This window comes from Rhinolophus sinicus, linkage group LG13 (assembly GCF_036562045.2).
Source record: "Rhinolophus sinicus isolate RSC01 linkage group LG13, ASM3656204v1, whole genome shotgun sequence".
NCBI classification, from domain to species: domain Eukaryota; kingdom Metazoa; phylum Chordata; class Mammalia; order Chiroptera; family Rhinolophidae; genus Rhinolophus; species Rhinolophus sinicus.
The window spans coordinates 45,355,085-45,369,523 of record NC_133762.1 but is presented as its reverse complement, the minus strand read 5'-3'; the positions used below and the strand labels follow the sequence as shown (position 1 = coordinate 45,369,523).

At 37.7% G+C, this 14,439-nt stretch overlaps 1 protein-coding gene across 1 annotated transcript in view; it reads left to right on the top strand.

Moving 5' to 3' along the window:
* Window positions 1-1,159: 1,159 nt before the first annotated feature.
* HAO1 (hydroxyacid oxidase 1) overlaps window positions 1,160-14,439 on the top strand; it is a 50,491-nt gene continuing 37,211 nt past the window's right edge. The window contains exons 1-2 of the mRNA XM_019734922.2: window positions 1,160-1,334; window positions 8,649-8,800. Of these exons, the coding sequence (XP_019590481.2) occupies window positions 1,198-1,334; window positions 8,649-8,800 (289 nt within the window). The 5' untranslated portion in view covers window positions 1,160-1,197. The remainder of the gene's footprint in view (window positions 1,335-8,648; window positions 8,801-14,439) is intronic.

Below are 14,439 nucleotides of genomic sequence, written 5' to 3'. Positions count from 1 at the left end.
TCACCTGATCTGGCCCCTCAGTGACTTCTTTCTTTTCCTGAAGATAAAGGAAATATTGAGAGGAAGACATTTTGATGACATTTAAGACATAAAGGGTAATACAATGACAGTTCTGATAGCCATTCTAGAAAAAGAGTTCCAAAATTGATTTGAAGGGTGGAGTAGGCGCGGGTGTTGGTGCATAGCTTCCCAAGGGGAGTATTTCAAAGGTGACCGTAGTGATATTCAGCAGTGAGGTTTGTAGCACTTTTTAGAGGGTGAATTCATGAACTTAATTGTCAGACCTTATAAATCCTTGCTTGAATGCTCTTCCAGGGGGCTTGATTTCATAGCACTTTAGCATGTCATGTGCATGGAAAAGCAGGGTCAAGAGAAAATTCTGATACAGGTGTAGGCAGTTGGACTTCAGCTGCTGAGCAGCTGGTGAGCAGCTTTAAGTGGAGACCCCTAGATTGAAACCCAGGTCTGGCCAATGTCAAAGCCATTGCTTTCTGAATCTTGTCTTATTAATGTGAACGTTCTCCAGGTGTTCCATGATTAAGCGAAATTTTAGATTAAAACCACAAGGTCTTTTGGAATGGTATCTCATTGCAAAAGAGGATAATTACATCCTCTCCAGAGGTAGATAAGGCCCTTTAAGAATTAGCTGTATATTTGGGCTTAATGTTCCTTTAAAGCCAAATGTTTAAAATCAACTGAATTTCATACTATGTAGCCACTCTGTATTTACTGGATGCCCCACTCATTTCATAAGCTCTTTTCCACAGAATATGTGCATAATCCAAATGTGGAAAACATGACTGGCAGCCTATTCTTGGTGCCAAGGAAAGAGCAAAGGCACGTACCATGCAGAAGAAGCAGCTGTAGGCAGAACTGAGCCAAGAGTGGTTTCATGCAACTACTTCTCTAAATTCTTAATTTTTGACTCATTCCTCTGCCTTTTTCATGTGGCAGACCTTGCTGCCACCCCAACCCAAATTCTTATGGCTTTGGTGCTGCCCTTTGGCAGACAGCTGCAAATGAAATTTCAAAATCTAAGCATGTTTGCTCACTTAATGTGATCAATCGCCAGAGAACTAAGTCTGAACTTTGGAAAATGTCCGTTAATAATTGACAAATAACAGAATTGTCAAGATGTAGAAGGCAACACCAGAAAAAATAAATGAAACCAACCTGGGCTTGTAACAACACAAGAAAATGTTCAGCCGGCTGGTTTGTATCAGTGATTATGAACAACACGCTAAATCCGTACTTCAAAAGTCTGTATATGACTATTATCGGTCTGGGGCAAACGATCAGGAAACCTTGGCTGATAATATTGCAGCTTTTTCCAGGTAAGAAAACTTACTTATTTTTAAATTATGATGTAAAATTACACGAAGACATTCTGCCCAAATAAGATCTCCTAGTTTCATGTTGATGCTGTGGAATTATTTATCTAGATACATGCTTAGTAGAGAAGAGAAAATCCTTGGGGTTATGAGAAATCTTGGACTTTTCAATTGTTTTAAAATAGTCTAAGCCTGGGAATCTTGAACAGTTGACTGGCAAAGCCGACCTTAAGTTTCCCTACTTGAAATTATGTGGATAATTAATTTAACTATGTATAAAAATAGTAATAAGTTCTGATGGCCCTGTTTTCTTTTTCTCTGAGTATGACGGTGAGAGTCTGTTCCTGGTGCAGTAAACAGCATAAAATGGAAGATAGGCATCTTCTCTGGTTGAACCAAAACAGATTGTTCCCTTAAAATGTTCCCATCCTGCTGGCTTTTTTCCTTATCGTTCCTTTTGATTTCTGTTGTCTAAACTTTCACTTTAGATTTCAATTTGGCTATATAGCATTAATCTTTCAACTGCTGTTTCATCCCTGCTCCAAAGAGCTTCAGCTCTCTTCCCCAGTTAGTTTTCCCTTGACTTCCATATTTCAAAGTACAAGATGGTGGGCATAATGGTTTATGCTTTCTGTTTGTAATAAAAACAAAAACCAAAATAACTTTACAGGAATATTTTATCTCTCAGTAGTTACAAAAATGGTTTATTTGCTCCAGTAGGGGAGGAGAGCCCTCAATATACTACATTCTTTCAGGCCCATCCATTTTACATTATAGCTTTTAGTAAAGCCAGGGAATGTTGTAGGTGCTCATCGATGGTGATAAATTAAAAAAAAAAAAAAAAAAGGCAGAAAATATCCAGGGGAAAGAATCTTGATTTCTATTTTAGTCTAACGCAAAATCGCTCAAAGTCACATTTCCACATGTACATTAGGAGAAATGTAAGCATTCTAACCAAGGTGTTCCCTGGCAAGCAGCACAGATTCACTCGCAAATCAGTGTAGGAATATGAGAATGGGTCCTCCCTCAAACCCTTTTCAGCCTTGACTTTGTCTCAGATCTTTGTTGGAAACCAAATGAGCTGAAAAAATGCTGGAAAGGCCACGAGGAGGGAAAAAGTTGGTTAAGAGTGGAGAAGCTTTAAAATTCTGCATCTTTTCCAATCATTAGTATTTTGGGCCCCTTCAAAATTTTCTGCTCTTGGAAAGTGCCCCTTTTTGGGACCATGTCAATTCTGTTCACCAGGTAATGTGGTTCGCCTATGAGGCATGTACTGAAGACAACACCTTAGCCCAAATAGGTCATTTCAACCAAAGAAATTTCAGGCTTATGGAGTTGGTGTCTCTTAGCATTCTTTAGGTCAAAATGCTCAGGCCACGACTTATTCCATTTATGTACAACCTTCCTCATCCCTTAATCTTCCTCACTCCATGCTAGTTAATTCATTTATCCACACTTCTTAGGTATCTCTATCGGCTGGACATGCTGAGGATAGAGTGGTGAGTCAGAGAAAGGTCCTGTCCACGGGAGCTTACATTCCAATAGATGCATATGGAACTGGCCTCCAGAAGGCCGGTGGGTTGCACTGATACAAAATGGACCCCAAGCAGCTGGTCCAGTGGAGGCCTCCAAGAGGGAACAAAGCAGACAGATGACCTCGGCAGCCCTAGAAATTCCAGAAACTTTGTGAAACATCGAAGGCTGTGGTCATTTCCAAGTTGTGGACTTGAGCAGTGCTTCCCAGCTTGTGTGAATTACACAGTGCTCCAATGAGTCTTCCCAGCCTGTTTATGTACTGAGTGATTTAGGGACAGAACACAGATATGAGAACGAGTTTGCACTGCCACCTTTCCACTTTCTCTGGAGCACGGCTCGTACTATTTTATTACTAGCCACTTAAGGGATTTTTATTGCAACAAATGTTAGGGAGACTTGCCAATCCAACATCTCAGTTCCTCTTTTGCTGTGTAATTTGCTGGGTGACCCTTTATACCTCACACTGTATCATCGAGCTGATCACGTGGAAGTAAGAATAGATTTTCTGCCACGGTTGTGGTGGTTTGGGGTTGATGGGATGAAGGGAATCAATCTGAAATCTCATTCAAATTCAAAAGGAGACTGAAGAACAACTAGACCTCAAATAGCCTGTTGTGACACAATGACAGGGTATTTTAAAGACATTTATGAAATTTATGCACCTTCCCCTCCCATAAGTAAAACAAAAGGTCATTCACAGTGGCAGCATTTATCTTTCTGCACTCAGCTCCAACAACCACATTTTGGAGTTCTGGGGACATGGGACATTTATATGACCCGGTAGTTGATGGGCGACATTTCTGGGTAAGACATGTGATTGATATTATTGTGCCACCACCACCTCCCTCACCACACCCCAAAATTTGTTGTTCTTTTGAACAAATAAAGTCAAATAGATGGAACCACCCAGAAGAACATAGTTTTTTTTTTTATTGCAAACATGACAAGAGCAACAAATGTCAGCTTGTTATGTTACATTTTGCATGGTCTGACTTGATTGGAGTTTAAAAAGAACAGCAATTTGATTCTTTTACACAGTAACTCAGTGTATCCTCCTTAACCATGGTCTGTATGTATTTTGTGGCTTCTGGTAAAATTATCATTGGTGGAAAATAATTCTACAATTTGGGCATTTAGAAGTTTCATGATATTATAAAATGAAGCTATTATTTTTGTTGCATCACTTATTGACACTTTTAAATAACAGATGGTAAAAGTGATATTATTCTCCCTCTTTAATATTTGAGAAGCAATATAAACTAACCAGTGGCATTTTCAGTGTTCTTTTCATAACACGTAAATGTCACAGAATCATTCTGCTAGTTTGAAAAATGGGTAAGTAAGCTGCTTTTTGCTCTTGCATTACGAAGAGCAGCTAATTGTCTCTTGTTTTTTAAGATTCATGTGGAAAGAGATTTCATATCCCAGCTCTTCCCTCCCTCCCTCCTCTTCCTTCTTTTCCTTCTCCTTGTCCTCTCCTCTTCTTCCCTTCTCCCCATCCCCACCTCAAAGCTGTGCCATCTTTATCCAGACAAGTATTAACACACACACATGCACACACACAAACACACACACACAATATCGTACCATTTCAGGATGTTAATGGCTCTTGTGAAACCATTAAAAAATGAATGGTAAGATATAAGATGACAAAGGTTGTATATTTTATATACATATAGTTTATGTTTTAAATGCGTAGAGTAAAAAATAATGTGAAGAACTTGGAACGCAATATGATCATCTTACAAGACTTATAAAATATTAATTCCCTATGTTCAGTTGGTGGGGTTCAGTAACAGCACACAACTTAAAAGCTGGACGATGGGTTGGTGTTTTTCTTCAACAGAATAGCTCCTCTTAGAAAGTGTGTATATCACCTGATTTTTTAATAAATTAAATTTAAGGCCTGTGTTGGATGTAAAGCGTGGGTCAAAAGTCATGTTAAAGAATCCCCACCTTTACCCTACTTCCTTTACTCAGACATCTTATTTTCCGTCCTTTAAAAAAGGTGAATTATTCAGCTTGTTCAAATGTTTTGTCAATCTTCATATCCTTTTTCCAGAGTAGATGTGCCAGAAGAGTGCAGCCCAAGGTTACAATCAGCTCTTATTTTATGTAAGACTTGGGGGAGGGCGGATCACTTAAATTGGGGGTGGCGTTGGGTGAGGCTTCTAATTTTGCCTAGGAATTGCATTTCGTGCATTAGCTGACAAGTCTGCAATGCAATATCATCCTGAATAGAAAATACGTGTTTGGAAAGAATACACAGTTCTTAAAGTGACTGTGCCACCATGTGGACAAGTGTAAAGCTACTGCCTGGAGATAGAAGGGTTGAACCTTGCCTTATTACTGGGAATTGGACCTATCTTTTGCAACCATACAATGGACCTAGAGAAGATTATGCTAAGTGAAATAAGTCAGACAGAGAAAGACAAATACCATATGATCTCACTTATATGTGGAATCTAAAGAAAAGAATAAATGAATGAACTAATCAGAAACAGCCTCAGAGATATAGAGGAAAAACTGAGAGTTGCTAGATGGGAGGGGAGGTGGAAATAAAGGGGAAGGTGAGGGGATTAGAAAGCACAGTCAGTAACCACAAGATTGCCACAGGGATACGGAAGTCAATTTGGGGAATGTAATCAATAATGTAAAGATTTTGTAGGGTATCCGATGGACACTTGTCTCATTAGGGAGACCACCTCAGGGATGATGTAGATGCCTGATCACTGAGCTGTAAACCTGAAGCTGAAGCTGAACAGTAATGAATGTCAACTACAATTTATATATATGTATATATATATATATATATATATATATATATATATATATATATATAATGTATGTATATATATTTACAAGAAGCAGAGTACAGAATTAGGAATAGAGATAGTGGAAATGTAATGGCTGTGTGCAATGTCAGAGGGGTAGTAGATAGAGGGAGGGGAATTATCACTTTGTGAGGGGTATAAATGATAAATGTCTAACTATTACAATGTTTTGTACACATGAAACTAATAAAAAAATTAGGAAAAAAAAGTCCCCTTCTGTTTCATAGAAAGACACACACACGTACACACACACACAACTGATACTCCGCAGCTCTGTGTGTGCTCTTCATAAAAGCTTCCATTGTTTCCTCGGCTCTAAGTCAATATTAATGCCTTCCAAGGCCTGCGTGCCAATGGCTGCTATTAAAATCTTTTTCTTTCATTCTCATAATACACTTAGAGATGATTGGTAATAAAAACTCTCTTCAAGACTTCTGCCTCTCCCTCTTCAAAATGGAGATCAAAGAATCATGCTGTGAGGGTCAGTGGAGAAGAAAAAACTTACAGCAGCAGAGCTTGTGGTATGACAGAAAATAATGACAATTATGATGTTCAAAGAAATTTCAGAGAAATCGCCCAGTAAAACTTCTTTATTATGCTTTTCAGGGTCTGGATGTTTTTACTTCATTATGTGAGGAAGGGTTAGATTACAGACCCTTAGCGATTCCTCAAAGCAACATGAAGGCAGAATTTCTTCTTCCGCTGTAGGAAGTGGGCTTCAATTAAGACTTTGGAGGTTCCATTTATTTTGGTATTACTCCATTACTAAACCATACTCACTATATTAAGGAAAACTCTTGATCTCTCTGGAAACAGAGTTACATCTAGGTAATTGACGAAAGGCAAGTTCTGTTTAGGTGTTTGTATGCTTGTTTACGCACACATTTTTTTTTTTTTTGTCTTAGTGCTCATTAGAAATAGGGCTGTATTTTCTTCCATTTAAATCAGTTACTAATGAGGAGAAAAATAATCCTGAAAAAAATAGGAGATATAAATTTTGCTGAGAAGAAAGAAAACTAGTTCTACTGAAAATTTTACTAGTGAAGTTTTTGTTCTTGGATTTTGGTAATTTTCATTGTGATATAAAAGGATCACAGAAAAAGGCATTTAAAATAATGTTCAGTAATGAAAAATACTTTGTAAAAAACTCCAGTCTCTGCTAAATTACATTTTTGAATAAAATACTCAAGCTGAAAAAAAATCTTCCTTCACCATCATGCTTCAGTGGATACAGAATTCAGCTTAAGGATTTTGAAAAAAAACCTCGTTATAATTTTAAAATTAATTGCCTGAAGCTAGTCTGTTTTATTTATATATATGTGTACGGATATATATATATATAAGAGAGCTGATAATTAAGCTCGTGAACTCATCCAAGAAAAGTGCTACATACCTCTGCTGAATATCACTACGGTCACCTTCAAAGTACTCCCCTTGGGAAGCTGTGAACCTACTCCTGTACCTAGTCCACCCTGCAAAGCAATTTTGGAACTCTTTCTGGAATGGCCATCAGAGCTGTCATTGTATTACCCTTGATGTCTTGAATGTCATCAAAATGTCTCTCTTTCAACATTTCCTGTACCTCTGAGTAAAGAAAGAAGCCATTGGGGGCCAGATCAGATGAGTAGGGAGGGTGTTCCAACACAGTTATTTGTTTATTGGCTAAAAACTCCCTTACGACTTGTGCATTATGAATTGTTGGCGAAAAGTTCAGGTCATCTAACTTTTTCATGCAGCCTTTTTGACACTTCAAGTAGTAAACTTGATTAACTGTCCAATTGGTACAAATTCATAATGAATAATCCCTCTGATATCAAAAAAGATTGGCAACATTGTTACAACAAGTTTGAGAACTTAATTGTCCTCGAATGTGTATACACATATGTATATATGTATATATATGTATGTGTGTGTATATATACAGAGGATGCCAAAAAAATGTATACACATTTTAAGAAAGGAAAACTATTAAAATTGTAATACTCAATATATACCGATAACAAAAGATGAATACAAGTCACGATTGACTTCTGCAATTACAAGAGTTGCTCAAGTTTCTCAAAGTGGTTACCATCAGTTTCCAGACACTTCTGATTATGGTGAACTACTTTGACCAAAGTGTCCACTTGTATGCATTTTTTTTGCACCCCGGTATATATGACAATGTAGCCATAGCGTATATTCTTAAACTGTAATCTAACTTTCATGCCTTTGTATACCATCTTCAGAACAGCTATTGTCATATAAAAGAACTTCAAGTGAATGTTCGTAGTGGTTTTATTTATAATTGCACCAAACTGGAATCATCCCAAATATCTCTGATCTGGGGAATGGATAAACAAACTGTGCTATCTTCTTACAGTGGAATACTATTCATCAACCCAAAAAAAGCAAAAACAACAACAAAAGAACAATCTGCTGATGCATGTAGCAACATGGATGAATCCCAAATGCTTTGTGCTAAGTGAAAGAAGCCAGGCTCAAAAACCTACATAGTGTAGGATTCCACTTACATGATGTTCTTGCAAAGTAAAACTATAGGGACAAAAACGAAAAAGATCAGTAGTTGTTAGGGGGTCTGTGAGGGGAGAGTCACTACCCAAGGAAGTGGGGAATTTTTTTCAGGCCGGTGAACTTTCTAGATCTTCGTAGTTTTGGCAGTTACATGACTATATGAACTTGTCAAAACTCACAAAACTTTACACTCAAATGGGCACGTTCTACTGTATGTTAATTATACCTCACTAAGAGCAATGGCTTGAGAAATTCATTGTTATCTTGTTAACTTTCCATCTTAATAAGTGTTAAAATTGCCCTTTTCCTTTAGCTTTGTAATTTGCCTCATGGGAAAACTACAAGAATATTTTCTCTTTTTTAACTAAAATGATAATGCCAAACCTCTAGTTATGCTTTTAAAAGTTTTAAACGTTTTTTTCTTTAATTCTAGATGGAAGCTGTACCCACGGATGCTCCAGAATGTTGCTGAAATAGACCTGTCGACTTCTGTTTTAGGGCAGAGAGTCAGCATGCCGATATGCGTTGGGGCTACCGCCATGCAGTGCATGGCTCATGTGGATGGGGAACTTGCAACTGTACGAGGTAGGAATAAGGGCCTCCCCAAAAAGGACAGAAGAGAATAACATTTAGTGACTCCCTTCTCTGTATGCATCAAGTAAACACTTCCCTGGGTGTTTTTACACTCATAAAAATTAAGCTCGTTGACGTTGCCACCAAAATGCCTGACTTATACATCCTGCTCCTCTACTTTCTAACTGTATGACTCCGGGAAAGATACAATTTGTGCCTTGGTTTTATTGGGTGTAAAATGGGGGTAAAAATAGTACCTACCTCTTTGGATTACTGTGAGGATTAAATTAATTCACATATATAAAGTGCTTAAATCAGTGCCTGGCACAGGGTAGTGGCTTAATAACTATTAGTTATTTTATGAGCATTAATATCAACATCTCAGAAAATGGAGGTCTTAGAAATTGACTCATCCAAGGTCATACAGCTAGGTAGTAGCAGAGATGGAATTCAGCCTCGTGGTGACATTGTTTTAAAGCCCTTCCTGCTTCCCATAAATCCACATGATTCTCACAATGAAAGAGCAAATGCAATGACCTGGTCGGTTGTGCTTTCTGCCATGGTTTTAGACCATGATTCTTTTTTTATGGCTGGGTTATACTTCCAGTAGAGCATTTCCAACGGCCTTTGGAGGAGTGATGAGAGATTCAACTATGATGTAAAGAAATTCCTTATTAGGGCTAATTTATTAACTTCCCAGCCCCCTAGCAGCTAGGAACATTTGAGAAGGTATGCACAATGATTAATCTCCCCACATTCTACTTCAGAAACTCATATAAAACTTGGTAATGAATTCTATCTGGCATCTTTTGATGCTAAGAAGGGCAGGAAATTCAGGCCCAAAGAGCAGGAACTAAATATTATTTTAAAGCAGTTTAGTTCTAAGGAATAAGGACCTTGTGGATTCACTTCCCTCCTTGAAATGTCTTCCACAGAATTCTGCCAGGGATATCAGCATGACACAGTGAGGGTATACTGAAAAGACTTAGCTTAGGTCAGAGCTTGGAGCTTCTTTAATTCTAGAACCACACGCAGGTAAGTGCTTTTAAGGCTTTTAAGGCCTGTTTGTCTATGGTAATTCTGAAATATGGGCAGGGAGAAGAAAATAAAAGAGAGGAGGAGACATACTATATGGGTATTTTGTCTATTTAAAATGGAGATAGCAGAGGACTTCCCAAGCATGCCAGAGACAACAACCATTAAAACAAAAGCAAACAGATCCACATAAAAAAAGAAAAATGAAACTTCCATGTTCTCAAATTTCCATAAAAAATGAAAACAAATGGCAAACTAAAAACTGAAAAAATAAGACACTGTAAAGGGTTAATGTCCTTTCTGTGTAAAGAGCACTTACATTTGAATAATAAAATAATATATAACACAAAATAAATTTAAAAAATGCAAATGAAAAAGGACATAAATAGAAAATTCACAAATGGAGACATAAAAATGCCCAATGAATGTATGAAAAGTATTCAATTCCACTAATAATCAACTAAATGTAAATTATAACCATATATTTTGTTTTCTGAATATCAAATTATTTTAAGATTACACAGTATAATCAGGTTAGAAGGAAAATGTACATTTTCAAAAGAGATGGGAAGAGTATAAAGTGGAATAATCTTTCTAGAAAATAATTTGGCACTGCATATCAAAGCTTTTTAATGTAAATTCTATTTGATGCTATAACCTCTCTTCTAGAAATTCCAAGGAAATAATTATGATTTTGAGGAAACACATTTCTGCAAAGAGACATGTTATGCCTCTGTTATTTTTAATATTAGAAAAGTTGGGCGGGGGAGAAACACCCAAGTGTCCCATAATTGGAGATTGGTTGCATAAAAGAGGGTTCATTAAAAATGGGATACACATTTTAAAAATTAAATAATATAAAGAAAACAATGGTATGGAGAGAAGTGACAAAATAATAATTTTTAAAAAACAATTACAAACAATAGTAAGGTCCTAAAATGCATTTATTTTATTTTAGATTAGGACAAAGAATGCAGACCTCATTTTATGAGTATTTATTTATGGATGATGAAATTATTCATGTCTTTGTATTCTTATTTTTGGTCTGTACTTATATAATTCCCACTGAATTATTTTGTAAGAAGGAAACAATAAAAACAAAAATTTAAAAGAGAAAAGTGGAAAAGAGAACATGAAGAGAATGGAAATGATGGAAAGAAAGTAAAAGAAGGCAGTAAGCAGAACTCACTTGATAAAACACTCTGAAGCCTGCAAATTGTATATGTATATATAAAACTTTATTACTTTAGTAGATGTATGTTTGACAGGTGTCACTGTCCACATTTTGCGGGCAAAGAGCTAGAGTTCCAGAGAAAGCAGGTTTTCATAGCTAGTAAATAACAGGATTTACTCTCTACCTCACTTCCGATGGTGCCAAGATCAGTGCTCCTTATTTTGGGTGGGGGTGGGATGGGAAGAAAAACGAGAAGAAAACTTACTTAGAAACAGTAATTTAAAAGCCTAGGTAGGACTATGTTATCCAATGTCATTCCTCCAGGTCCTAACCACCAGGCATTATTGCTAATAAATACCAATTATAGTATTACTTTGCACTTATTTATCAAATATAAAGCAATTACCGAATTCCAGGCACTATTCTAAGTACATTACAAGTATTAAAACATCAAATTCTCATAGCAGCCCAAAGAAGTAGTTAAATTAAGCCCATTTTACACCAGAAACTGAGGAACACAGCAGATGAATAACTTGCCCAGGGTTGCACAACTCATAAATGGTAAAGGCGGGATTCAGACCCAGGCAGTCTGGCTCTAAAGTCTGGGCCTCTAACCACCTTGTGCTGCCTTTAATTTCCAGAAAATCCCATAAAATATCATGAAGGGAAGCCCCTTTTTTTTTCTGTCAAATACAGTTTCCTAAAAGTAATTAATTTATCACTTTCGGTGCATGCAAACAGGCCCCCCAGGAGAGGGAGAAAGCTGATAGACATTGGGATGGGTGGAACAGAGAGAACAAAGGTGGGGTGACACAGAAAACAGGGGAATTGGCAATACCCTCAAGAACCTAAGATCTGGGATCTGGTTCTTGTCAGGGCAGTGACCTCACAGGTTATGCTCCAGATTTGTAGTAGAAACCTTCCTCAAGGATTTCAACATTCTTAAGTTTTCTCCTACAAGTATATTCCAGTTACCACCTATGGGTTGATAGTCTATTTAATATTTAGATAGATCCTAAAAGCCAGTGGTGATCAGCTCCTAACAAAGAGTATTCCCTGTTTGGTACGTATGTTTTCGGATGGCTGGGTGACTTGGAAGGAAAGGATACGGGCCTAGAGTAGATACTCTTGGTGTCTGACATATATTTCCTTGTTACTTCCCATTTCTATCAGAACCTGCAACTTTTTGTCTGATATTTTCCCCGGCAATAGAATGACAAATGTTAGGACGGGTGGGTTGGGAGTGGGTTAGTGGGAGGGACCCCTCATGTAGCGATGTACAGGAATTGGTGGATAGACACCCCAGCGCTCTTTGATCACTGCAACTAAAGCATTTCCTAATTCTATCTCCCAGTGTTCCCCAATGGGGTTGAGCCCCAGTTGCCCTCGGATGTTACCTGACCGTTAACACATCCTTCATTGACTGCCTTCCCATCCCTCTCTCACTTCCCTATTCCTTCAATTCACTTGTGACCCTTTCCCCCAAAAGACTTGCACTTACATCTTTGTCTCATTGTTGGCTTCTGGAAGGATGCAAACAAAGACAATGGCTAACTGAAGACTAGATACAGCCACAGGCAAATTTAAGTAAGAGTGTGAGAACATTCATATTTGGTAGAGATTGCCTTCTTTTCTCAAAACTCAGAAAGACAACATGGAATTATTCAGTGTGTGTTTGATTTACTCTATTGTTTCAAAATGTGGAAATCCTCTCAAGCAAGCCTGATCCTTTGGGAGACTGTGAAATCTATGGACATTGTTGTGGAGGACTTTTTCTCCCCACCCTCCTAATTATCTGGCCCCTAATCAAGGTTTCCTGTTTCCAGGGCCTTGGTCCCTAGCTAGAAGGAGAAATGAGTGCCAAGTTCAGAGGACAGGGGTTAGTTACTGAGCTTTCTCTGAAGAAAGTATTCCCTGATATCAGCCTGGTCAGTAAGTGTAGGAGAGGGTCATTCAAATCGCCAGAGATTGGTCTGGCTTGAATAATTAAAATGGGCATCCAGAAAGTTCTGGAACTTGCCACAGTACTACATACTTCACAGTTGGCTCTCCAGGCTTCATCACAGAACTCTGCTTTGAGGATCTTTTGGCCTTTCTTCTCACTACTATGGGCCATATCCCCAGTATAAACTGGGCCCGAGAACAGAACTCTACTTTTTTACACTGCTATGTAGTTATAGAGTGACCAATGGAGCTACTTTTTTTTTCATTTTCAAAATGGCAATGAAAATAGAGTCGCCAACTAAAATACAGGGAGTCAGTTATGTGTGTATTTCTGATAAACAACAAATCATTTATAATTGAGTGCCCTGTATGTTTATTTGCTATATCTGGCAGTCCTAGGTAAATAAAAGCTTTTACCTTGAGGGATTCTTGTAAGGATTTCATGATATAAATTCTAGGGAAAGATTCCCCAAATGGGGTACTCTTTTATGTGCCCATCAGAATTCAGAGTCGCCCAAATCTTCTACTCATGAAAAGGCTCACCTTCAGGAAAGTACACTCCATTTCCATCTTAGTGGGAATGAAATTGGTCTTTTTACTTTACCAAAGATATTTTTCTTTTCGCTAAGCTTTATGCAAGGAACCTAAAAAAAAAAAAAAAAAAAAAAAAAAAAAAGGCTTTAAGGGCCAGCTTGGTAATGTAAGTATCCAAAGATGGATGAAGTTAAGAAAACAACAATGCAAGCTCAGTAGTGGAGACCAGCAAACTTGAGATTGTAAGTTCCATCGAAAGGGGGCAGCCATTGCTTGGCGCTAGCTAACTGTTGCCCCAAGGGAGTGAGGATATGGGGTTGCCAAATCTTCAAAAATTTTAAGAGAAGCCAGAAACCTTGATTTTTATGTGCAATCTCCTGGTTTTTAAATGTTGGCATATAAATCAAAATTCTCTAAAACACTGTTTGGGGCAACAATGAGTGGGCCAAAGCAAATACTTTTGTGGGCTACAACTATCCCTTGGGCTGTCCGGCTGGGACATCTGATTTATGTGGAAACTCACCACTAACTAGTTTCACTTCTTGTGGCAGGTCATTTTCACTCTCTAGGATTACGTTTCCTCATTGATAAAGTGAGCTACTTAAGCAAGATCAGTGGTATGCTTACTGTATCCCAAGGGGGGGTTGTCCCCAAGGATCTCCAGGAAGTTAGGTGTGTAGCTGAGCACACAGCCACTTGTGTTACAGGCTGAAGTTCAAAAGAACAGTTCTTTAAAGAAAGAATTCTGCTAAGACAAAAACAAAGGGGAAAAATGATGCACCACAGTGAGGCAAACCCAGAAAATTCCCAACAGGAGTACATGATCTTTATAATTTTCTTTTTTGTATATATAAATATATATACAATGTATATATAAATAGTTTTGTCCCCATTTAAAATTTTTTCAAATATAAAAAGAGAAAGCATTCAAAGTAGAGAACTGACCTTCCTTATATTTCTGAAA